The sequence below is a fragment of the Danio rerio genome, chromosome 7, assembly GCF_049306965.1.
Source record: "Danio rerio strain Tuebingen ecotype United States chromosome 7, GRCz12tu, whole genome shotgun sequence".
Classification (NCBI taxonomy): Eukaryota; Metazoa; Chordata; class Actinopteri; order Cypriniformes; family Danionidae; genus Danio; species Danio rerio.
The window spans coordinates 39,138,947-39,165,457 of record NC_133182.1 but is presented as its reverse complement, the minus strand read 5'-3'; the positions used below and the strand labels follow the sequence as shown (position 1 = coordinate 39,165,457).

The following is a 26,511-nucleotide window of genomic DNA, read 5'->3' as shown; positions in this document are numbered from 1 at the left end:
TAAGGTAGTAGTTAGGTTGGGTGGGATTGATGTAGATTAAGATGTCTACTTTATAAACACTGATAAACAATCAATATCTTAATAATAAGCCGGTAATAAGCAGCTAGTTAACAGAACTGGCCCCTATACCGAAGTGTTACCCATTCGTCTTTTGTGTTCAGCGGAGAAAAGAAATTCCTACAGTAAATGTTTGGAATGAATTAATAGTGAGTAAAAGTTTATTTTGGCATGAACTGTCTCTTTAAGGTAGAAAGATAGAGCAAGATTTGAAGTGGGCTGCTCTCTTAGGCGAACTAGCACGCATCTTCGGTTACTACAGCAACCCTGTGGCCATCATGCACAGGCCGAGTCTGTAGGGCCCTTGTGAAAATGGATGAGGCATTTGAAGCCCCTTTTCAAGCACAGCTTTGATAGGGCCGAACGAGATGCGGCTCGGTGTGTGTTATAAAGTTGAAAGAGGATTGTAAAATCTGCTCAAAGGGAAGTAATGATTTCAATCTAAAACTCTCTGGGATGTCTGACAGTAATTTGTGGGTGAGAATGGGCACTGTCGGCCCAGGAGCTCCAGTAATAACCTTCATAAAAAAAGACGGCCTCACAATCTTCAGTCTCGTGGGTAGGGAGGGGGGCGGGGGGATGAAATAAGACGCACAGCTATTATCTGACTGGATAATTTAATGTGTCTGAAAGCCGAATGACCTACAAGTAGATGTTGATTTTGCGCATACAAAGGGGATGTAATCAAATCATGCATTGTATACAGTGAAGGTGATGATTTGGATGGACACATTAAATTAGGGCAGGGGTGAAACGTACCCTGGCTGGTGGTGTAGAGGTCACCTGAGGGCAGCGGTGCAGACTTCACCGTGTGTGAGGATGATGAGGATAAGGAGGAAGAGTAGAGGGAGAGCTCGGGCAGGCAGGGGGCCAACGAGCCCAGCACCAACACAAAACACAGCGCCACCACCTGACCAGGAGGAGGAACCACACACACGGTGAACACACCGCCCCACTCACCTGCCTTTACATACATAAAAGCTAAACTTAGGGCCAGACTTAACCAATAAGTGAGGTAAGCAACTGCTGAGGGTCATGGGGAATTAGAGGGCCCCGACCAATGCCAAGAAGTCTATATTAATCATAAAGCTCTTTTGACAATTTTCTATAATATATTGTTAAATCTGTCTATGACCGTTAAGAGTAGTAGGGTCTAAAATAACATTGCTTAGTGAAAACTAACAGCTGCCGATTCACAGAAATTGTTCAGTTAATTTAGTTTGACAGATCTTGAATTAAATATTAATTATTAAATACTTTTTTTTATTTATATCAAAATCTATTCACAAAAATGGCTAATTTACTTTAAATAGATACAAATTTGTTAGTTAAAACTTGTTTTTATTTGTGAATGCATTGCATTTAAGTTTATATTAAGAAGATAAAGGTTCTGTTAAATAGTTTTTATATATTTTTGATATATATATTTATATTTATTTAAAAACTTTTTATTTACAATATTGATAAAAATCTACAGAGAAAAATATTAATAGAGAAAGAGAATGTTTTAAGTTTCAATGCTAGGCCCCAAACCCAGAATTGCTTAGGAAATCACTAAGTCCACCCCTCTACAGAGACAAGGTGTTTCATTAAAGTCTTAGTTCAGCACAAACATGATAATTTTGTCATTTAGTCAAAATCGTGTCATTTAGAAGACTTTGCTTCATCATTGGTACACAAATTGAAGATTTTTTTTAATCAAATCTGAGAGATTTCTGTTCCTCCACTCAAAGTCTATTCATTCAACTCCTGAAATAGTCAATAAAAAGATCTTAAAATAAAATTCCATACAAATCAAACGTGATAAACAGATTTAATTTAGGATTTTATTTGCAAATAAACATTGATTGATTAACATAAAGAGAACTACACTGAACTACACTGAAAAATCTATTCAATTGATTTATTATTTAAGGTAAGTGGTTGCAAATTATGTATATGGGCTGAATTTAAACAAACAAATTAAGTTGAACGTTACTAAATGAAAATGTTTGATTAAATTCAGCCCATGTAAACTTTGGTTTGCAATCACATTCCTTAAAAAAATTAGTAAATCCAATGAATCATATTTTTTCATTGTATACATTTAAAATGTAGTTTTTTTTAAACCCTTATTTGGTTATAACACAGACCAGGGGTTCCCAAAGTTTTCAGCATATGACCGCCAAAATAACAATGTCAACCCTCATTATCCTCAGAGGTGGTTATAAACAAACTAATGTTAAACATAAATACCAATAAGCCTATATAAACACAAGCATACTGACAACACAAAAAATTCCATTTATGTTTTATAGGAATTTATGAATTTGTTTAATTTCAACATGATAAGGACTAATAAGAAAGAACGGCACAATGTTTGGAACACATCAAGTATATTATTGATTTATTTTAGAGATAGCCACTCTGAGATAATCCTCCACATTCAGTTATGATCTGTATTTCTTTATAATGGGTTTTCCTTTTATAAATTGCTATAAATTTATAATATGTATGAGAGTGCCAAAATAAGTGTCAGAAAGCTTATCACAGTGCTTAAAAAATGTATCTGCTGCAACTAATGTTATTACTGTCATGTTAATTTAACGTAATCCCTCCAGAGTCAAAATTCTATGGGAAATAAAATCTAATGGTTGATTATTTTTGTGCACATTTTTTTTGTAGGATATGGATAAAATACGGTACTACTAATAGTTTATTATTATTTATTTGATTTTTAGAATACACCAAGCCCACAATACCCACTCACTGTTGTGTTGTGAGGTCCCGACCAACTCAGTTGAGTTGAATTGGGTTCAATTGTTAAAATAAAATTTACAACCCATCTGTTTGGTTGGTCCATAATTTAGTTCCATATTTATTGATTCTTAAACATTAGGAATAAACCTCATCAGTTCCCAAGCCACATAAAATGCATTATCATATCTGATTAGTGTAAACATTGTTAGCCGATCAGTGCCAATCAAATTCAATCTGTTCATCCAATAAAGCAATCATGTCTCTCAAAAGAGCACTTGAAACCACTCAATTTATTTTTTGATCTCTTCATTAATGTTTTGAAGCATTTGAGCATTGAGAGGGAGAGTAATTTCCAAGATTTGATTAAAAATATCATCATTTGTGTTCTGAAAATGGACAAAAGCTTTATAAATTTTGACACAATTCTCATTTGATGGTAAACTAACCCTTTAATAGTAGTTTGTTAGAAAGAAAGAAGCAAGAAAATATAAAATAAATGCTAGTGTTTTGCTGTAAATGTGTGTATGCACTGTATATGTGAGTGTGTATTCACCATGAGGCAGGTTCCGGTCTGTGTTGAGGCGATCTTGCAGGATCGAGGCACTTTCCCGCTCACTAGAGCCTGCAGTCTTTGTAGCTGCTGAAGTAGAGACCTGCGGATCACACAGAAACATTAGAATGATTAGTAAAGGCTTTAGATCAGGGTGTAGGCAGCATATTTGTCTGCAGGCTATGTGCGTTCTGCTCTGAGCCGTTTTGTAACAGCAGGATCTTCTTTTTTAAGCTTCAAGAGCATGCGAGGATAATACAGTTCTTACTCACTATAAGTGTTACATAAACTGAACTCCTCTTCAGTCTCTCGCACACAAACACACTTCACCTCCTCCTTGATCGCTGCTGCATGTGTGTGGTGGGTGTTAATTTATTTGCACATCAATTACTTGCTTCTTCAGAAGCCAATCAGACATAGGCTTCCTCACTTGGATCACACTTTCTGATGTGACCCAAAACAAGCGTAGTCACTCAAATGCAATACTTGGAACCACAGAATTTGTGAATATGGCATACTATATATATCCTCTTTGCAGTATGTGCACCATATGCCAACTTTCCGCACGCCTGATTTACCTGGATGACCTAGTATATTTGAAGAGTTCAGATGCAAAAACCGCCTGAAATTTCCATTGAAAATTAGCATTTTTCTCAGACTCCTTTGTTTATGTTGAGTTATTTTACTTTAAAGACCATGGAAAAGTTGTATTCTTTGCCATTAAAGTAAAATTACTGAACCTATAGACAGTAGCCTGATAAAAATGCTAATTTTAAGAAAGAATATTTCAGATGGCATATAGAGGTTTTTGCACCTGAACTCTTCATTTGTAGAAATCTGATGATGACAGTAAATAATATTTGACTAGATATTTTTCAAGACACTTCTATACAGCTTATAGTGACATTTAAAGGCTTAACTAGGTTAATTAGGTTAACTAGACAGGTTAGGGTATATTAGACAAGTTATTGTATAACAATGGTTTGTTCTGTAGACTATCGAAAAATAGCTTAAAGGGGCTAATAATATTGACCTCAAAATGGCTTTTAAAAATTTTAAAAATGCTTGTATTTTAGCAAAAATAAAACAAATAAGACTTTCTCCAGAAGAAAAATATATTATCAGACGTACTGTGAAAATTTCCCTGCTCGGTTACACATCATTTAGGAAATATTTAAAAATAAAAAGAAAATTCAAAGGGGGGTTAATAATTCTGACTTCAATTGTATATAAGATATTATATATAACTAACTTTATTAAATTTAGAATAGTTTTGTTATTTTTGTAATTAGTAATGTCAACCAACAACGTATTGGAAAAAAATGCAACAAACTTTAAGAGGTTTTAAATAAACAGAAGCATAGTGTAGTGTACTTTGTGATCATGCTTGGTCTTACTTTGTGGCTGTTAAAACCATCACATCAAATCTGTAGCTCTTTTATGAAATGGTAGTAAATCACATTTTAAATCGCAAATCGCAATTTTGATCAGAAACTGCCATTAGATTTTTTCTCCAGATCGTGCAGCCCTAAATTTCTGGCTTATAAATATAGTGCTCAGCATATATAAGTATTCCTCACAAATCTATCTTTTAAAATGTATATTTTTAATAGGCTATAAGGTGTACAATAATATATTTGTGCATATACATTAAATAAGTCAGTACTAAAGCCAAATCTGGATATTATCTAACAAAATAACTTACAATAACGGTCCAAAAACTAGTACACCTAATTTTATGTAATAGAAAAATATTCATCGTTCATTCATTTTTTTGTCGGCTTAGTCCCTTTATTAATCCGGGGTCGCCACAGCGGAATGAACCGCCAACTCATCCAGCAAGTTTTTACACAGCGGATGCCCTTCCAGCCGCAACCCATCTCTGGGAAACATCCACACACTACGGACAATTTAGCCTACCCAATTCACCTGTACCGCATGTCTTTGGACTGTATGGGAAACCGGAGCACCCGGAAGAAACCCATGCGAAGGCAGGGAGAACATGCAAACTCCACACAGAAACGCCAACTGAGCCGAGGCTCGAACCAGCGACCCAGCGACCTTCTTGCTGTGAGGCGACAGCACTACCTACTGCGCCACTGCTTCGCCCATAGAAAAATATTAAATATAAATTTTAAAAAAAGAGAGAGAAAAAATCAAAAGCAGCGAAAAAATGGAAACATTTAGTTAGGCTATCATTTCTTTTTTTTTTTTTTTGCAGTATTTTGCTTGAATTTAATTGTATTATCTTTTAGTTTCTAAATATGTTTTGCGACTTAAATGTTATTTTAATAAATCTATCTATTTAACAGTTCTGTTCTGTTTAAATGCACCAAAATTAACTGCCTATATTTACTGAGAAATTTATAAAAATATCCATTTTTAAAATGGCCTGTACTCTATTGCTGAGCACTGTGTGCCACATTTTGATAGTTAGAGTCAGTAATTTTGCTGTTTTTCAGTTAAAAGTTTGTGTAGCTGGTTTAAAAATAAAATACAGAATAAATTATTCAAACATTAAAAATGAGGCAAACATGGTCACCTTTATTTTTATTTCTATTTTAAAAGAAATATGCCTGATTCTACAAACTGACAATGTGCTCCCTCTAGTGGAAGAACGAAGTTTCAACAACATATAAAGCAGCCATCCTCCACCACCAGAGAGAGCTATTGCAACATTTTAGAGAACAACCCAAACCGACTACTTCACCGTTACATCATTTCACAGACTCTCCTATCGAAAACTACATACAGTGCACTTATACCAGAGACAGTCCCCCCTGGACCCCTGGAATTAAGTGCTTTTCCACTTGGCTAAAACACCCCAAAACAAACCTGTCTATTAGATCTCAGAGAAACACACATGCATAAACACTCATAATAAGTACTGTAGACTAGTCTGTCTCTACAACAGTATGATTTCAGGGGTAAGAGGGGCTCAGACCGCCCTACTAACCTAGCAATAATCATCTCAATTTGATCATATAAACAGTGGTTTTCTTCAGATTAATATACAACCCACCCAGCAACACACAAACAAAAACTCCCCCCCGCTGTCTCTTTGAATTCTCTCAAATAAGTCAGAAGGCTCTATCCTAATAAGAATCGGCAGAGCGCCAACACACACAGTCTCTTTATCCTGTAATGAGGGGCAGGCAGGCACCGTGCTGCGTGCTACTTTAAGTGTGTTGTTAATAAGGGCCTGAGCCAATCCTCTATAAAAAGGCTTTTCTAAAACACTTACACACTTACACGTGCCTACACACTTACATACTTCATACAATGTTTGGTACTTCAAAAAAATCCTTAAGTAGGCATTTTAAAGAGCCACTATTTTCTAAGCGTGGCTAAAAATTTGAATAATCTAAAGCAACGTATGTGGAGCGGAAAGAGATTAAAGGTTCTTCATGGAACCATCAATGCCAATAAATAACTAGAAGAGTTTGAAGAGTATGAAATAATAAATCAACAACCTTAACTGGATAGAATATTGTAGTATATAGCACATGGAGTTATATTGAATAATTATTTTGATACATGATACACAAATGCACTTTAAAACATAATTTTCATCAAAGCTATAGGTAGTTAAAGGTGTCATGGTGCCGTAATATGTAGCACGATCGCCTCACAGCAAGAGGGTTGCTGGTTTGAACCCCGGCTGGGTCAGTTGATATTTCTGTGTGGAGTTTGCATATTCTCCCCGTGTTGGCATGGGTTTCCTCTGGGTGCTCCGGTTTCCCTCAACAGTCCAAAGACATGGGCTATAGGTGAATTGATTAAGCTAAATTGGGTGTTTGAGTGTATGGGTGTTTCCCGGTGTTGGATTGTTGCTGAAAGGGCATCCGCTGAGTAAAACATATGCTGGATAAGTTGGCGGTTCATTCCGCTGTTAAATTTGACCCTGGACCACAAAACCATTCATAAGCGTAATTTGAGATTTATACGAAATTTATTATTTAAAAGATGAATAAAAACTTATCATCGCTTTGTTATGATAGGACGTCATTTGGCAGAGATATAACTATTTGAAAATCTGGAATCTGGGGTTCACAAAAAATGTTGAATAAAAAACTCACAAAGTAACCTTTAAATATTTCTAAATAAAGTGCTCAGTGATTGAGTATTTATATTATATCTTATATACAGCAGGACATTTACAAAGTATCTTCATGGAACATGATCTTTATTTAATATTCTTTTGATTTTTGGCGTAAAAGAAAAACGTATCATTTTGACCAATACAGGTTATTTTAAACTAAAGCTAAAAATATAGCTGTGCTGTTGGGATGATGTGCAGAATGTTATTTCTGAGGTGTTTGGATACACTATTTTTGTTTATGGGAGATATTAAGTACACTGTCCCCAGAGGTGACCAATTTTTTGTGTAAGATTCTTCTTGTGGCGTGCAAAAAGACTATAACTAGGCACACATGAAATCTGCACGTGCAGATATCCGCAGATTTTTAGCTCATCATTGAGTCTATTTATTTACTTGTTATAAATGTGTGTAAATGTACATTTATATATATAATGTACATATATATATATAATTTAATTCAGTTTAATTCAGTTTTTAAATTAATTTTAATTTAATATTTTTGGCTAATATGAAAGTGTTCAATTGATTTATTTACAATACAGTTTGTAAAGTTATATTTTCTGTATTTTAGTATATATATTATAGTTGAACTCAGAATTATTAAACCCCCTCAATTATTAGCAACCCTGTTTATTTTTTCCTCAATTTCTGTTCAACAGAGAGAAGATTTTTTTCAACAAATTTCTAAACTTAATAGTTTTAATAACTCATCTCGAATAACTGATTTATTTTATCTTTGTCATGATGACAGTAAATAATATTTGACTAGATATTTTTCAAGACACTTCTATACAGCCTACTACATTTAAAGGTTTAACTAGGGTTAATTAGGTTAACTGGGCAAGCTAGGTTAATTAGGCAAGTTATTGTATGATGATGGTTTGTTTTGTAGACCAGGGGTTCCCAAACTTTTCAGCCTACGACCCCCAAAGTGACAATGCCAGTGACTCGCGACCCCCAATATCCTCTGAGGTGGTTATAAATACAGTCGTTATATATGCAATGGCGCACACACACCAGTAAACCCAAATCTATTTTTCAATTAATTTTTTTTATGTATGTGAGTTCTGTAAATGAGCCAGAAAATTTAACCTGGTATTATTAAATCAGTCTGTTGCATCTGATAGTATTGCTGTGTTTTTAATATAATGTAGTTACTCTAGGGGTCACAATCCAATAGAACTAGTAACTATAAGCTACTATAGTAACTATAAACGACCATTTTTTCTCTTCATATAAAATATGGTAATTCTTATGGTTTAATAAAATAAATAAATTTTTAGAAATCACCAGGCGAACTCCCTTAATTGTCCCATGACCCCTCGGGGGATCCCGACCCCCACTTTGAGAACCACTGCTGTAGACTATCGAAAAAAATATAGCTTAATGGGGCTAATAATATTGACCTTAAAATAGTTTTTTAAAAAATTCATAACTGCTTTTATTCTAGCCGAAATAAAACAAATAAGACTTTTCTCAGAATAAAAAATATTATCAGACATACTGTGAAAATTTTCTTGCTCGGTAAATATCATTTGAGAAATATTTAAAAAAGAAAACAAAAATTTAAGAGAGGTTTGATAAATCTGAATACTCAAAACCGTCTACTCAAACATTTAGGAGAATTACTGTTCACAGAGACACAAAGAAATGTTTTTTCCTTAATGTATTTCCTCAAAGTGTTTTAGTAAACCTTAAACATTTGAAATTTACAATCGCATAGTTTCATAATGATAAATTTCATGTTTATTTTACAGTGTGGAAATGCACAGACAATTGCTGTCTGCCAGGGGGATGACCAACGATGAGGACTTCAGCATTGTCTTGGAGGATGAGCAAGTCATGGCTGGCTTGTAAAATCTAGATTTGCTGAACTGGATTTATACTAATATTACGCAAATTAAAATGACCCAAAAACAAACTTACATTAAGTTTCTGACAAAAATTCCCTACTACAACCTTGTGGAGAAATTTCACTGCATTGACTGATTGATTGATTATGTTGCTAACATTTTGAGATACAGCAATACACAATTTCTGTCAGATTTTGTCTAAGATGTGACTTTTCCTACAAAGGAAAAGCCAGACAAAACATTTTTTTCCATCATATGGATAAAGAACTTTTTTCAAAGCTTAACATTGCTGTTATCAGTGGAACATGTAATAAAACGATATTTGGCAAAACTGCATTTTGTAAGTATCTCATTATAAAATATATATTTGACAATTTATGAATAAGTAATTTTCATTAATAAATATGAGTAAGTGGTGATTGATTTGCTTATATTACAAATTCTACTAATAATATTAAAATCATCATCTATCACTCAAAAATGTAGTAATTTTCACATGATTTAAGTATTTTTTGCTAAAAGAAAATCAAGTCTTGATACTACTTAAAAATAACACGGGCAATAGTGTTACCATTATATTTTAAAGTAAATAGCACATAAGATTTCTTACAGTGGAACTTAAGACTGCTTTTGTGGTCCAGGGTCACATATGAAAGTCAGCAAGCTTCAGAAAACACCCAATCTTTCATTCTACAGATAAAACAAATCTAAAACATAACTAAGCATAATTTTATGTTCCAAAAAAGAAGAAAAATTCCTCCAGATTTTTCGTTTTTCATTTTAAATGAACTACCCCTTAAGAGCTTTCGCCTCCAATGAGCTACAGTTAATCCACAAAAAAAGTGCTGACTTTGATAACACCCAATCCCCCACGGTGCCCTCTCTTCTGTCTCTCTAAACAGTAGGAACAGACAGCAGCCTGTCGACAGCGCCAATACTCTAAGCAGGCCACCCAGGAGAGAATGAAAAGGTGCTGCTCTATATGATCGGAAGGGGAGGTTAAGACCTGCACGCATCTGGATCAACTTAACAACACCTGCTGACTGCAAAGACCCGCACACTTACCGCAAATACAGCCACACTTAAATGTATTAAAATCCACCTATAAAGTATTCGCCGTGATTAAACACGAGCACACATGTGCTTCCTCACCTGTTGGCATTTTCAAGCGTCTCAACTTTCTTCCAGAGTTCATTGTTCTCTGAAGTGTAGTTCTCCACTCTGAAGAGGAGTAAAAGAGAAAGAGTGTGTTATTGCGCACGGTCACATTGAGATGCATTTACAAAAACGTTTCCATAAGTATGACCACATATAAGCAAGAAAAGCCAGTGTGTGAGTGTGTCCAGTGTGAGTCCAGTCTCTCCAGCACATTATCCAAACCCTGAGAGCCTAACAGCAGCACAAAAGGGAAAATGACTCATGCAAACGCGCGCAAACACACACACACATACACCAATGAGTGCATGGACTGTAGCCATTGGCCATATTCACACAATAAAAGCCATAAAACAGCTAGAAGGGTATAGCGCATTTTGAGGGTATGCTGGGGTGAGAATGACGAGAGGATTAAAGGAGAGGAGGTCATCGAAGAGAACGAAGGATGAAGGCACAGAGAGAGTGGATGCTGTTGGATAAACAAAGCAAAAGAGAGGAAGGGAAAATAAGAGCAGAGGAGAAAAGGACAGCAGTCAGAATGCAGGAGAGAGAGAGAAAAGAGGTAGAGAACAAAGCATTTAAGAGAGAGAGAGAGATAATAGAGTGGAATTACTTCTTCTCCAAACACTCCACATATTCCTTCTTCTTCCTGCGGCTTTCCTGTGCAGAGATCTAAGAAAAGAATGTAAAAAATATTATAATGAGCGTAAATATATTATTCATATATTAATACAGTGGCTAGAGTAAGTATTGAACAGCTCATGATTTTACTTGGTATACAGTGCTCAGCATAAATGAAAATAAATATACTTTTATGCAGTTCTCAGTGAATGTAGACAATATATTTTAAGGAATTAATAGCAGTTTCATCAAACAGTTATATCAATTAAAATAAGAGTTGGTAACTGAATATCCTTAGGAATAGAAAGTTAATAAATTTAAAATCAAATTAGTGGGAAAAAAATGCTATATAATAATTTAATTGTATATTATTCTGTATATTATTTACAGTGCTTAGCATAAATGAATACACTCCATTTTGAAAATGAATATTTTTATCCATTTATCTGTGAATATGGGTAATATTGGTGCATTTAAACAAAACAGATTTATTAAACAGATACATTTGTTAAAATAATACTTTAGTCACCAAACATCTTTAAAAATGGAATGATGATACAATAAATTCATGCAAAATATAAAAAAAAAATTACAAACTAACAACATTTTAACAAAATTGCATACATTTTTTGTTTATCTTGATTTGTTTCTGTTTTTGAAAATTCATTCATTCATTAATTTTCTTTTCAGCTTTTTTTTAGCCTTTATTAATCCGGGGTCGCCACAACGGAATGAACCGCCAACTTATCCAGCAAGTTTTTACACAGCGGATGCCCGTTCAGCCGTAACCCATCCCTGAATAACCAAGATTTGGCTTCAGTACTGACTAATCTAATGTATTTGCATAAATATAATATTGTACAGCTTCCTAGAAAATATAAATATGTACTTATATATGCTAAGCACTGTATATATATTTCTAACATATTAATTTGGGTGTACCAATATTTTGACTAATCTTAAGTTTTTTTGTTAGAATTGTTCAAGTTTCAGAAAAATATTTTAGAAAAAAATTGATTCATAAGAGAGATCTGTGAGGGGTGTACTTGTTTATGCTCACTGTTTATATTTCTAAAGGAGCTGTTCACATGAAATTGACCCAGATTTTGGTTTAAAAAATGTTAAAAACACCCAAACATACAAGTAATGCAAAAAAAAATCTTTAAAAAGTGTTATGTGTAAAAACATGGAATGGCAAAAGGAGAAAGTAATGAACTACTGAAATATATTGAATATTTTGCATAAAAGGCTTTTTTGTTAGTGGTAGCTTTGGAGAATTTTGCATTCTTCAGGTGTGATTTTCACACTTCAATAGACTTTCTACTAACTACTGAGAGAATTCATCTGCTATCTGGGCTTTCCATTCCTTTTTCCACCTCTATTTCTTCATGTGTTCAATATTTTATATACAATTATATGTATATATTAACCAAATAAAATTTCATATTAACATCAAAAGTACTGTAGGATTTTTTTCTTTGATCCATAAATTATTTCCATATACAGGAAATTTTCACAGTATGTCTGATAATATTTTTTCTTCTGGAGAAATTCTTATTTGTTTTATTTCGGCTAAAATAAAAGCAGTTTTAATTTTTTAAATCCATTTTAATTACTAGCCCCATTAAGCAAATTTTTTTCGATAGTCTACAGAACAAACCATCGTTATATATAACTTGCCTAATTACTCTAACCTGTCTAGTTCACCTAATTAACCTAGTTAGGCCTTTAAATGTCACTTTAAGCTGTATAGAATTGTCTTAAAAAATATTTAGTCAAATATTATTTACTGTCATCATGGCAAAGATAAAATCAATCAGTTATTAGATAAGAGTTATTAAAACTATTACGTTTAGAAATGTGCTGAAAAAATCTTCTCTCCGCTAAACAGAAATTGGAGAAAAAAATAAACAGGGGGGCTAATAATTCTGACTTCAACTGTATATGCACAAAACTTATATAATAAGAGACTTGTTTTAATAACCAAGTTATTTCAATATTAATAGTATGTAATCATTATCAATACCTTATTTTTGATTTTCCTGCGCACCCGTTTGAGTGCTTTCTCTTCGGTTTTGGTGAGCGGTAGTTTGTTGGGGACAGGATATCCCTCAGCGATCAAAGTCCTCTTTTCTTCCTCTGTCAGCATCAAAGGGCCTGATGTTCCCTGCAGCTTCTGCATTTCAACACAAGACAGAGTTTCACTTTAAATAGAACTGCTTAAGACGTAACTGTATGCAAATTTCCATTAGGAATATATGTGTATATAGTGTGGTGTGTCATGTGCCGCATTGATTAGCACTCACGTGCGGGGCGGTGAGGAGAGGGGATGAGGAGATAGCAGTGGAGGTCCGGGCCTGTAGCCGGGCAGGGCTGGAGGGTGGCAGTGAATGTGGGCTCTGCAGGTGGCCAGGGCTTAATGGTGGCAGTGAATGTGGGCTCTGGGATCCATCACTGTCGCTGCCATGGCTGCTGGGAGGAGTTGGCGGCAACCGCAAATGCTCTTCTGTTGGGACACACAGATAATCTTGATACAGCTGAAAGTACAAAACCTGAGCATCTTAAAGAGATAGTTTCTCAAAAATTAAAATTCCATCATCATTTACCTAATCTTGACATGTTTCAAATCACTAAACAAAAAAGAAGATATTTTGAAAAATGTTGGAAATCTTTAACCTTTCACTTCCACAAAAGAAATTAAATTACTATGGCGGTCAATGGTTACAGATTTCCAACATTCTTTAAAATATCTTATTTTCTGTTCAACAGAACACCATAAACTCTGATTTGGTCAATCAAGGGTGAGTAAATGAAGACCACCCCTTTAAATAATCAGGTTTAATTTTCTATGCCTACACATACAATGGCAAACTCAAACAAAATAGTCAAAGTTAAAAAGGGCAATGAATCTTTTGAGGCTGAAGTGTAAAACTGAAACTCCATTCACCTGTCACCAGGATAAAAGCCAATGAAACCTAATCTACTGGGTAGCTTTTGGTCATTTCGCACACAGCACATGCATGCTTTTAAATGTGGTGAGTGTTGGACTCGCTGTGTGTTTGGTCTGGCGGTGTCCCAGCATACACACAGCATTGCAATAAAGCTGTTGTTTCTGGATGAGCAGGATGAAAGAATGCTGCAGTGACAGACAGACAGCACACACACAACACCTGCAGGTGTTACAGGTTGCTTGCCATTAGCAGATTTATCATATTAAATGATGTACAGAACAGTCCAGGAGCAATCACACTAGGGAAAGTAACAGTTATCTTTGAGTTTTTAGTAGTAGAGCGGTAAAGCAGGGTTTAATTTGAACATGCAAATGTAGTATTATCAGTTTAGGTTTGTTAAAAAAATTCTGGAACCAACAATAGCAAACATTATTGATTCAATACCAGTGCAGTGTTCTGTTTAATGTCATAATCAGCACATTATTTGCATTGTCTGTAACCAAGTTTAGGGTAAAATGTTTAAGCTATTTTTGAACATTTTATTAATCAGAATAACATTACAAAATGTATCACATTTTTCGCAAAACATAATAAAAACAATAATAATAATAAAATGACGCTTTTTGGGTGCATCAAATGTGCGTTACAATGTTTTTTCCAAAGCATCGTGTGACACTGATGACAGAAGTCATGATGCTGATTGCATGTCAGATAACTAAATAACATTCATTCATTTTGTAATACCAACTGCACCACCGTGATACCCCAAATTAATTTTTTTTTAATGAAAATGTTATTGATGTTATTGATCATTCCACAGTGGTGACGCCAGATTAATAAAGGGACTAAGCCGAACAGAAAATGAATGAATAATTGAACATAATTCAGAATTTAACTGTTTTGTTATTATTGTTATTATGTTATTATTATGTTATTATTGTTATTATTTTTTATTTAATGTTGAGGGGGAAATTTATTTTAAAAACATTTTGACATATAATATTTTCAATACACATATAATATGTTAAAAACCAACACTCGCATAAAGTATTTCACTGTATGCCATATAAGCTACAATGGGAGCTCAAAGCTTACGTCAGATCCTGTTTTCATCAATGGGCCATTCAGAAAAGGCTAAAGTTGAGATCTGAGAGATTGTTAAACACATGCAAAAGTTAAATAAAGAAACACTCACACTAAGCCTCATTTCCTCTGGAAAAGGAACACACCATTAGAGTATTTATAACCCTGAAATGACCTTAGAGCGAGGGAACGGCATAAAAGACAGCTAATTTGCTTCGATTTGCCAACATTAAACCAGAATGAAAAACCTTCACCGACCATCTAGCATTTAAGTTGAGGGCTACTGTGCATGCTTTTATTATTTTATATGAAGGACAGCCATGTTGAAAAGTGCACAGGGTTGCTTGTATGCCAGTGTCTCTGTCCACTGCCAGACACAGTTTAATCAAACAGCACATCATAAAGAGATTAAAAGCAAGACTAAAGATTGTGTCTACACCCACCTGAGGGCACGTTGAGGAACTGGTTCGCCTCGCGGGGCTCAGCTTTGATTGCAGGAACAGAGTTTGAGCTCAGGCCTTTGGAGCCCTAACAGAACAGTGACACAATCATTAACATCAACATTAAACGTTCATTTATTTCTAAATGCCTTTCTTCAAAATAAATCATTAAACAACCAGTATTAAAAAAAGGCATCACAGTGGGGAAGTCAAATGTAATTCTTATTGATTATAACATTAAATCACAAAACAGATATTTATAGAGGGAAACATACGGCCTGTGCTTCCTCAATGCACTTTACAGCAATACTGAACATGGCACTGAGACACCAGTCAGTTTTATCTAAAAGCTTTTGATGATATCAGACTGAAGCGGTCTGTAGTAGTAGTGGAAGATATTTGATAGTTCTGAACTGTTAGGTTACTGGACTAAATGTGCTCCATGCTGGATGTCTGAGACAGTAAACACAGCTGAAGGCAGACTCAAACTGTTTACACTGACAGAGCAAAGGCAACCCGCCTGCTAACCACACACAGTCTGGCCAGCGACCAACCATCAAGCACAAAGAGAGGTGACATGAGTCTCAGATCAGAGGAGCTGCTGTACCCTTCACTTCACACCACCCGCTCAATATTTTCTGGGCCAGTGGACGGTGTTCCCCACCAACTCAAGCTGGTAAAGAAAAAAAAAGACTACACATAAACTGTAAAATGCATCAGACCTAGTTTAGAAATTGTCAGAGTTTTTAAAAACCTGCAGTGCTTTAAGTCACGACTCTTTACAATCTGGTTTCTTCTTTATTAAGTGTCCTTAAGTGTATTCAGAGACTGAACAGAATCACGAGTTCTTTTGATTTGCTATTAATAAGCAGACAACACTGGAACTGCGAGTGTGAGCTTGCTACTGTATAACAGTTCAATAAATAAGCTGTTATTAGGAAATTTATAGTTTAGATTTATAGTATATCAGCAACTTATAGTATATCTATTTCAGGTCAGCCAAATAAAAAAGTTTAAAAGTATTATGATTAACTTCCAAAGCCAAAAAAGTGGTTCAATGGCTATGTTTCCATCTTAAAATGTGAATGAACTTTATGCGCAAAACTGGATTATCGCATAAAAGAAGTGCAAATAAAAAAGCGTTTCCATCCAATGAGTCAAAGCAAACAAAATCATCACTTCCTTAATAACTGGCGCCCAATATCAACAGTAAAAACTGAATTTGCTGCAGCAGGAGAAGCTGCATCAATATTTTCTTCATCTAATAAATCACTTGCGCCTCAGAAGGCAATCCTGACATGCAGTGAACACGCGGTGGCGTTTGAAGGTGTCAGACGCGGAGCACAGATGCTCTTGATTCTGGAGGTCATTAATAATATAATAACACTAATACTTAAATGGTAAGGCGTTTTAGAATGACCAAAACAACCGTTCAGATGGTTTACAGAGTGCTCAGCTTGCTGTTTTGTCTATTCACGCACATTTTCATTATTACATGATCTCTTATCAAAAAATCTCATGACCTTTTTTGATGCGCATACTGAAATTTGTGCGATAAAAGTGCAAATGCAAGTTGCTAAATGGACTACATCAAAAGAAGCAAGCATGGCTGACAATACTGATGACACTGTAAGCTGCTCAAATGTTTACGTTTGTTTAATTTGCATTTGCAAATTAAAAACCACCCTGATTTTTATAACTCTTAATTGACGTCTCATTTCAGGGGTCAGGCAGCCTATCAGCCTTATGTAAAATAATACACAGATAAATGTGAATGCAAACACAGACACAAACTTTCTATGCAAACATATTTTAAATAGCTAATAAAATTGTACATTCCTCCCTTCAAGTCAAGCTTCATTAAAATTAAACTACAGCAAAATCAGGTCAGAATCTGTTTTGGTTGGACTAAGACTTTGGACCACTTCAACATTCCATGGTGGCCCCAGAAAGGTTCCAGCGCACTGCCTTAGGATTATGTAATATATGCAGATCATGAATTATAGTTATTATGGTGTGCAGTTTCTTAATGCCATGTTTTATATGGTTTGTGTTTATCTGGCAAGAGCCGCTCTTCCTGTGGCACACAGTCTGCACAAGGAGGCTCTCCAGTACAGCTGCACTGACAGTCTAGCAGAACCCGATGGGACGTCAGAACAGCTTTACACCATGTGCGTTTTTTGCTCCCCTTCTTAAATAAAGGACGTGTGCTTAAGAAAGCCCATCCATCCTGAATATGATTTAACACAGCCTAGGTATTCTTGACCACATTTTTTTCCCAAGCAAAGAATGTTGAGGGTGTTTGCTTGTTTTGTTGACTGGTATCTTCATACAGCACACAGTCAACGCAGTCCAGCTCCTGACAGAGGGCAGAGTTTATGGGAGCTGGAGGAAAGTCTGGCCTGAGTTAGTGTCAAGTCACGGAGAAGAGAGCAGTTCCATGGCTCTGGTAGAGAGTTTACTGCCAGATCTGTACGGCCTCGGCAGCCACAAAGAACTAATCTACTCTCAACTCAACACTGATGCTGCTGGAGCCGATTCCCATGCTTCAATAAGTTCAAGTCCTCACACACACACTCGTACTGCGAACATGTTCACTGGGCAGAGAAGTGGAGTAAGCTGCCAGCTGAGTAAATGAGCACATGATGCATATGTGTGTGTGTGTGTGGTTTTCATTGTCATACTAACATAATGGTCCCTCTGGTGTGCAGTGTGTGCAAGGTTCACCATTATCTGCTGAGATACAGTTAACTCTGAAAATTCCCACTCAAAGGTAGCAAAGTGAAAGTTGCAACATGTGACTAATATGGGGTCCGTCCCATACTAGAAATTTGTACTTTGTTTTTTAAATTTATATAAATTACACCAGGGGGGAAGTTGTGTGTACTCACTCATACCACCTACAATCTCTTTCTGTACCAAGACTCAAACACAAAACCTTTGGGTTACTAGTCTAACTCTCTAACCATTATGGCCCATTTACATGAGGTGTTGGTATTAATGCTTGGTAACCAATCACATCCAGCTTGAACAGGGTAAAAAAGGCACAGAAGTAGTAGTATATAAAAATATATATAAAGACTGATCGTAAAGAACGCTATTTCAAAGTCCCTTTTAGGCAAGTCATTTTACTCGATGGCCATCTTTGAAATGCCTCTCAGGCAGTATGCTCGGGCATTCTGTTTGAATGGGGAAACATCAAACTCTCCAAAACTGTTGGCCAAGCTCAAGATTACTTTACATATTTGTAACCACCAAAAAATTAAACCACAACCATCTTATGATTTTCATTTCTAAGCGTTCAAATCAAACAAAATCAGCTTTTTTTGTCAGGGTGCCCATGCTAATACGCATGCTCACTCGAAAGGAACGAGATCACAACGCAGACCACATTCATGGCTGTTCAACACATTAGATCACGCTGCTCTTCTGAAGTTCACAACTTGGTCTTGATGGCAAATCTCTTCCAGAAATGACAGCGACTCTTTGTTTATAGGCGTTTGAGTAGATGCTTACAAGGGATGTGCGTTTGACAGGACAGACTGTACCTCGCATTCTTTTTATTCGGATTACAAAACCAAAAACCCTCTCTTATCAAGTGCACTTGGTTCAATTGAAAGCACATATTTGAAGCTTTATGTGGATATATTTCTTATGTCTGTGAAGCAAGTATTCGCTGAGATTCCAGTGCGTTTGTTGACCATTAAACTGTCGTAAGTACACACGTCTGGTCCGAGCTGCTCCCCCTGAAAAAACATCAGTCTATAGCGATCAATGATTATCTCCTGTACTAGCAGACGGGTCTTCATTCACCAGATTGACTGTTACACTTTTCCTCATTCAAAACTATATAAGACATGTCTTGTATATTCTATAGTCTTTGGCTATTTTCTGGTGTTGCACAAACATGATTGGCTAGTGTCTGTACTAGTATTTGCATAAGGCAATCTGATTGCATGACACTCGAAAAGTTAAATATTTTTCAACTTATGCCTTGAGCAACAGATCAAATGCTACTGGACAAACCCACTATTTAAAAGTAAATAAAAGGCATTAATGGCGACACAACAAGCTCTGCATCCCTTTTCAAACTTTTTTAGTGATCTGGAAAAGATGAAGTAAAAAAGTGGTAGCCAAGAGAAGCTTCTCTTACCTTTTCTCCACTGTGGTTCCTCTGTGGCGGAGGAGCGAGAGTGAGAGGCGGTGAGCAGGTGCTGCTGTTGGCCAGAGGCGGCGCTGTTTCCGGGCAGTTCTCTGACATCAGGCTGGGCTCCTGCTTCACTAGAATGGCTGTGAGATCCTGACTAAATGACCACATTGCTTCTGAATCTGAGGAGAGAAATAACACAATGAAAAATACTGATGTTTGTTACATTTTAAAGTTTTGTTTTATTTTTAGTGAACTGATTTAAGTGTTTTATTTTGGGAATGACATATAGAATGATAATACTTAAGGCTAGCTATGACCACTTTTGATTATATATATATTAAAAATGGACCAGGTGTAAACAGGGCCAAAGGCACAAGATTATAACTTCAATAGCACAATGAGGGATATTATCAGAAAAGTGATGACTTTCACACTCCATGCCTCATGGAGAGGGGTTTCATATGGAGGCTGTTATGATGCAGGTGAGGGGGACAGACTCAGTTAATGACCAGAAGGTTAAAGCAAAGCAGCCTCTCTTTATACTGTTAACACAAAAGCCTGTGGGGTGGGAGGAGGGCAGGTGAGAGATTAGGGTGGCTTGAGAACAGCTCGACATGTCTGGACGCTTCAAAGCAGAGGAAAGGACTGCATAAAGTGAGAGCCCTCGTTATCACATCGCCCTCGGTAGCATTTGTGTGCAGACTCCACGGCAGGATCGATAAAACATTATGCGGCCTTGTAAAAGATGGATGGCAGGTTTTTCATGTTAGCCCTCTGTTAGGGAAGGACATCAGCAGGAGTCTGATTACAACAGGAGAGCAAAGCTCTTTAGGAGTTCTACTGTTCAGTGGAGAGCGCTGGATTTTATACTTCAGAGCTCTGTGTCTGTAGGGAACCTCTGTAAAAAAGCCCAAACCATCAGTTCAGAACAGCAGATTAGACCAGAAGAGTCTGTCCTTCACCAGGGTGCAAAGCAAACACACTCTTCTCTATTGTGAATAAGGGATTAGTCTCCTTTACAGCTTTTTCAAAATTGATAAGAACAGACTTCTTTATAGATCAGAGGTGTCAACTCAGTCTCATGGATCTATGATGAATCTCTTACTCACACCTTCATTCTCTCTACATACATTAAAACAAAGGTGTATAGACATCCCTGCTAAAAAGGCACATTTACTTAAGCACCAAAATAGCACTAAGTATTAGAAAACCAACCTGGAAAGACTAGTAGACCAGCAAGCATTGCAAAACTGCAGTGGAGAAGCAATTCAACTAGGAAACTTTTTCTGGATAGTCTAGTCGAACTATGTGTCAGTTACTGTTTCTGGCCTACAACTTGGAAAGTTTAGCTTCAACTAGCTCCAACATATTAGCCTGGACTTCTCCAGCGAGTCATGAAGACCTCGATTAGCTGCTTTAACTAATGAGGGTTACAGCTAAACTATGCAGGACAGTGGCCCTCTAGGAACAAGTTCAGACCCCTAATCTAGGATCTAAAGACACCATATGGGGATCAAAATCGAAAACCAATTTAAACGTTTGGATCTTGAAAACTAAAGCCGATGGCAATGATGTTATCCTTCACTTCTGGTAAGTTCTTTTCAATGCCATGTAATCTCTTTAATCTGACTAAAATCAGACCACTCTAAGTCAGACTAACAGATCAGAGTAAACGGACTTCAATTGGCTCAGGAAATGTGCACTTGTTCTAAAAGATGGAAGTAAAGTAAGGCATATTGTGTCAGGTATAAACAGACTTCAGATTCGGCTTAAGTTTAATTATAACTGTACATATTCTCGTTCATCAGAAGCTTGGCTTATAGGAATGTATTTAATAATATGTACAAAGGCTACATTTACATGCAAATCTCTGAAGTCCCACCTTATATTCTACAGAAGCTGCTGCCCATAGGGCACTGTAAGGCTTTGATCTCTCTCAGGACAGCAGGTATCATAATGAGGCGACTCCAGGCCGATGGAGACGGAAGAGCGATGCTCATTAGCAGGTTTAAAGTTACTGCAGAGCAACAGGAGACGAAGTAGTGAACCAGTCAGTGCTTACTTTAAGTGCCCCCTAAAGTTGCTCATGGTCTTTATAGGGGCAGGTTTATGGGTCACACACTACTGAAACACCTGAACTCATTGTGGTCATCTAAAATCCCTACACTCCCAATGAGCAAAAATTGTTGCTATAGGTGTACAAGAGCTGCTGCTACGTTAGCATCAGTAGGACATCTTTGTACACATTTATCTCAAAATACACACATGAATCAGTTAATAGACTGTATAAATACATAGGGTATAACTTATCAAGGATGGTGGTGGGATTTACCTGTCTTAGCTCTTCCATATCCTCTACTTCTAGTTCTCAATTAGATGTATTTCCCATGTTCAACATTTGTTACATGTATCACAGATTCTTCTTTTAAATAGAGAAATACTGTGCGGTAATATCACATATTTTGTGCATTCTATCAATGGCAATTCAAACAGTTAGTTTTACAAGTTATCCAAATTTATGAAAGGAGGCGAGAGTATCTGATGTCAGCACAACGACTGTCCTTGCCATCACTTTTTCATTGGATTAAATGAATAACACATTATTTAAACAGTTTAAATTTCTTCAATAAAAATTTGATGAGGATCATGCGCAACAAACTTCCATGTTCTGTAATCACTTCCAGCTCAGCTAAATATGGCAATGTTTTACTCGATCAAAAGAGCTACCAAAGATGAGCAGAGCAATGCAATGTCCCTTACATATGCAGACTGACATCAATAACCCCTCACAAACATCTGGAGATTACTATTGAATAAAACAACAATAAAAAGAGCTGGCAAAGATCGGGTGCTTTCATATCTGTGGATCAGTTCATTTGGTCCAGACTCCAGACCAAGGGCAACAAATAATACATTTTCAATGTTACTTTACATACCACACCGATTGATTTGGTCCGAACCAGTTGAAAAGAACCCAAATGCAGTCATGTGACAAAATCCAACTCACTCATTGGCCGGATTTTATTGAACGCATTTCCTAAACTGCTTTTCGATTTTTCAGATTTAATGTGCAAGAAAATGCCAATGGAACTCTCGCAAGTAAACAAACCGGCAGGCACAAAATGTCGCTTTTTACTATGGAGGGACGACTGCGCTGGCTGATTGTATCCTTGCTCATAGTATACTATATAGTTTGTATACATAACTTTAGACCAGGGGTGCCCAAACTTTTTCTTATGAAGGGCCAAAAAGCAAACTTGGGGGCTGTGGGCCGAAGGTAAATATAGCAAACTGTATTACATTAAAGTTGTCATGGGTAATTAATAATATTTAAAAATAACTGTAAATCATTCCTTTATATTACTAATGCATTAGTTTTAATAATACATTTATAACAGTAAAAACAAAAACAATTACATTTATAACAGAATGGAGTTCAATGCTGAATGCGCGAGTCAAGCTGTGCCTGTTTTTGCCTTGATTTGATGTCTTAGGCATTGTTCTCTGTCCATAGATTAACAGTATTTACACTATTTTTAAAAATCTGATTAATTTAAAACATGTAATTGAAACATTTAAAATATATATATATATATATATTTTTTTTTTTGCTTTTTTTGTAGCTCAACAATAAAACAATCAAAAAAGCTATGTTATATTAGAAATGACAAACTCAGTTAAAGGGATTTGCCTCAAACCCTCCCATTAGTCTCTTCTCAGACCTAGTTTGGGCATCTCTGCTTTAAACAAACTATACATTTTGAGATCTATGGCTGTGGCTGGAAAACAATGTTTTAATGCATTGCAAACAGTGAAGGTGCATTGCAAGTTTTAACTAAACTGTAACTTGGTCATCTTCTGGAAATATTACCAACGATCCATCAGCTAATGTTTTTTGCCTCTCTTCCTCTCTCTGGCAAAAAATTGTTGGTAAAGCGCTGTCAACAAATATTTTTCCTCCACACCCCATAGGATAGGACAGTGTATCAGACTACGGCAGCTGAACTAGTCCAAAAATGCACAGTACTTTTTGGGTCTGTTTTAGTTCGGATCATGTTCTCACCATAAGCTAACCACTTCAGGGTTTAATTGAAAGCGTACCAAGACCACCAAGACCACCTCCTCAAGCAGGGGGTAAATCTCAAGTGCGATTGCTAAATTCACACCTGCCCAAATGACCAAGAGGGAAAACGAACTCTAGAGCGATTCAACCAAATTAAATAAAGCAGGTGTGAAAACATCCAATTATGTTTTTGAAAGTATGTATCAGGCAAGCAGATGCAATGATAACAATTTTAAGTTGTTGTTTTTTTCATCAAAGCTTAATATGACAACCTTATTTTTTTTAACAAATCACACTCTGCTGATATGTTTCTTTGGATTGTACCTCAATAGCACAAGTGCTGCTGTATCACTAAAAGTACACACATTTGAAAAATTCTATGACAGAAACTCAGTTCTTTGAGCTAGAAGACAATGAGAATGAAACAACAGCATAAATGGATCCAGAAAAACCTTTGGTTTGGATGTTGAGAGCAGTACAGTCTGGATAAAACGGATCAAAAAATCCTGCAGTACCTCCATGCTTTTTTAAGGATTTGTTGATTTAAAGCCTGACTGGAAAGAAGCAGCAGTCTGCGCACACACTCTCCTCGCATAGTCATCCCAAGTTCAGGATGATGCAACTCTCTGGGCCACCCCCACCAAATTCTCCATCCCAAGCTGGAAACCAGATCCTTTTTTTATTTTATAGATGTCTACAGTTCCCTGGCCTGATCGTGGCGTATGTGAGAAAGAGAGAGACAGACGGATGAACTGACAGAAAGAGCGAGCGAGTGTGAGTGTTGGCTGTCTTCCTGGAATTCCCAGCTTCCAATGCAAGACTGAGCTCTTGGCTTGAGCTTCGTCAAGGAACCCTGTGCTGCACGGGTGCTTCGGGAGATAAGGAGGAGAGATGCAAAGAAAAGAAAGAGACAGAGGAAAAAGAGAAAACAAAGCTGTTGACTGATGATCCTTTGAACTGTCTGAACTAGGCTTTATAAGCTTCCACAGATAATCTAACAAGTTTTTGTGTGTGTGTGTGTGTGTGTGTGTGTGTGTGTGTGTGTGTGTGTGTGTGTGTGTGTGTGTGTGTGTGTGTGTGTGTGTGTGTGTGTGTGTGTGTGTGTGTGTGTTTGTGTGGATGGATGGCAGGAAAGTAGAAGCATAAATAGAGTATGTTGGTCACTAACCTGCATCGTCGTCTGATTTGATGGGTATGGAGGGGGATTGTGGGGCAGAGTCCTCGCTGAGAGAGTAACTGTGTTCTGCCTGGATGTCAGGGTTTGGAGGGTCCAGATCCATATCCAGCAACGGGTTCCTCTCCGCCAACAGATGATCATCGAAAAAACTGTTGAAAAGGTCATTGGAGAAGTCCTCCATCTGCTCTGAGAAGTGCTGGAGAGAGACCACAAAGACCTTTTTTATTTTTTTGGAAATGAATTAGTTGGTATGGTAGCAAACGGATACATTTTCAGAATGATATGTGCTAATATTAATAGTTTTGATTGCTTTATTCAGTTGGTCTAAACTTTAAAAAGATTATAATTAGCTGGATTTGTGTTTATCAATATCAGTCATTCAGAATTTTGACTGAATTAAAAAAAAAACTTTCATTTAAGGATTTTTAAGTAGGTTTGTGCAGACTACTGTATATATTTTGTCTTATTAAGTAAGCCTAAGCAAGAAAAGTGTTCAACTTACTGTATGTATTTTTGCTCTTTTAGTCTTTTTTTATCTGCCATCTTTTTACAGTGTTATATAATTATATATTTAAGACCAGCAACCGCTTTTGCTAATTATAACTATTCTAACAAGAATCTAATTGACATTAAAAAGAATGAAAAATGGCTTTTAAAAAGGCTATCATTTGTTTAAAAAAAAAAAAAAGCTGTCAGTCAGATAAAACAATACTTATATCACATATTAATATCACATTTAAAACTGACAGTAAACACAGAGTACAGCCCATTTTGAAAATGAATATTTGTATCCATTTCTCAGTGTATTGGTGCAATGTATGTTGGTGCATTTAAACAAAACAGATTTATTAAATAGATACATTTATTAAAATTATATTTTAGTAACCAAACATGTTAAGATATTGAAAGATCATAGAATTAAATTCAAGCAAAATATTGCAAAGAAAAATTACAAACTACAAAATTTCAACAACATTTTTTTGCTTCTCGTGATTTTATTTTTAAAATAATATTTTTCTATAACATATACATTTGGGTGTACGGTTTTTGGACCGTTATCGTAAGTTATTTGTTAGATAAGCTCCAGATTTGTCTTCAGTACTGAATAATCTAATGTATTTGCAGAAATTTAATAATGTATATCTTCCTATTAAAAATGCGAATTTAAAAGAGAGATTTTTGAGGGGTGTACTCATATATGGTGAGCACTGTATTAGGAAAATATTTATTATTGAAAATGTTCAAGAATTCTTGTCTGTCTACTCATCACAATCTTATTCCACATAAATAATAACAATAAATGTTTCTTGAGCAGCAAATCACCATATTAGAATGATTTTTTGCAGGGTCATAACACTAATAATCCTAAATAAACTAAAGTAATGGCTGCTGAAAATTCAGCTTTACAATCACATGCAAATTACACATGTAGCATCAATTTAAAACCAGCTATTTCAAATGAGATAAATATTTTTTTCCCATTTCTGATTTTGATGTTTACATTTTTGCAACATGTCACTGATGTTATTATTATTGCAAAATAATATGTATATAAATGTATTACTAATAT

At 35.9% G+C, this 26,511-nt stretch overlaps 1 protein-coding gene across 4 annotated transcripts in view; it reads right to left on the bottom strand.

Moving 5' to 3' along the window:
- The window catches only part of creb3l1 (cAMP responsive element binding protein 3-like 1), a 57,044-nt gene that overhangs the window by 5,490 nt on the left and 25,043 nt on the right, over positions 1 to 26,511 (bottom strand). For 2 of the 4 annotated variants that reach the window (XM_073906215.1, XM_005168966.4), the window contains exons 2-10: positions 24,933 to 25,137; positions 19,705 to 19,880; positions 15,555 to 15,639; positions 13,384 to 13,583; positions 13,104 to 13,253; positions 11,070 to 11,128; positions 10,454 to 10,522; positions 3,350 to 3,449; positions 817 to 967 (exon numbers count right to left, since the gene is read on the bottom strand). In XM_073906215.1, the coding sequence (XP_073762316.1) occupies positions 817 to 967; positions 3,350 to 3,449; positions 10,454 to 10,522; positions 11,070 to 11,128; positions 13,104 to 13,253; positions 13,384 to 13,583; positions 15,555 to 15,639; positions 19,705 to 19,880; positions 24,933 to 25,137 (1,195 nt within the window). The remainder of the gene's footprint in view (positions 1 to 816; positions 968 to 3,349; positions 3,450 to 10,453; positions 10,523 to 11,069; positions 11,129 to 13,103; positions 13,254 to 13,383; positions 13,584 to 15,554; positions 15,640 to 19,704; positions 19,881 to 24,932; positions 25,138 to 26,511) is intronic. The other 2 variants (NM_001243038.1, XM_073906216.1) reach the window with 2 other exon arrangements.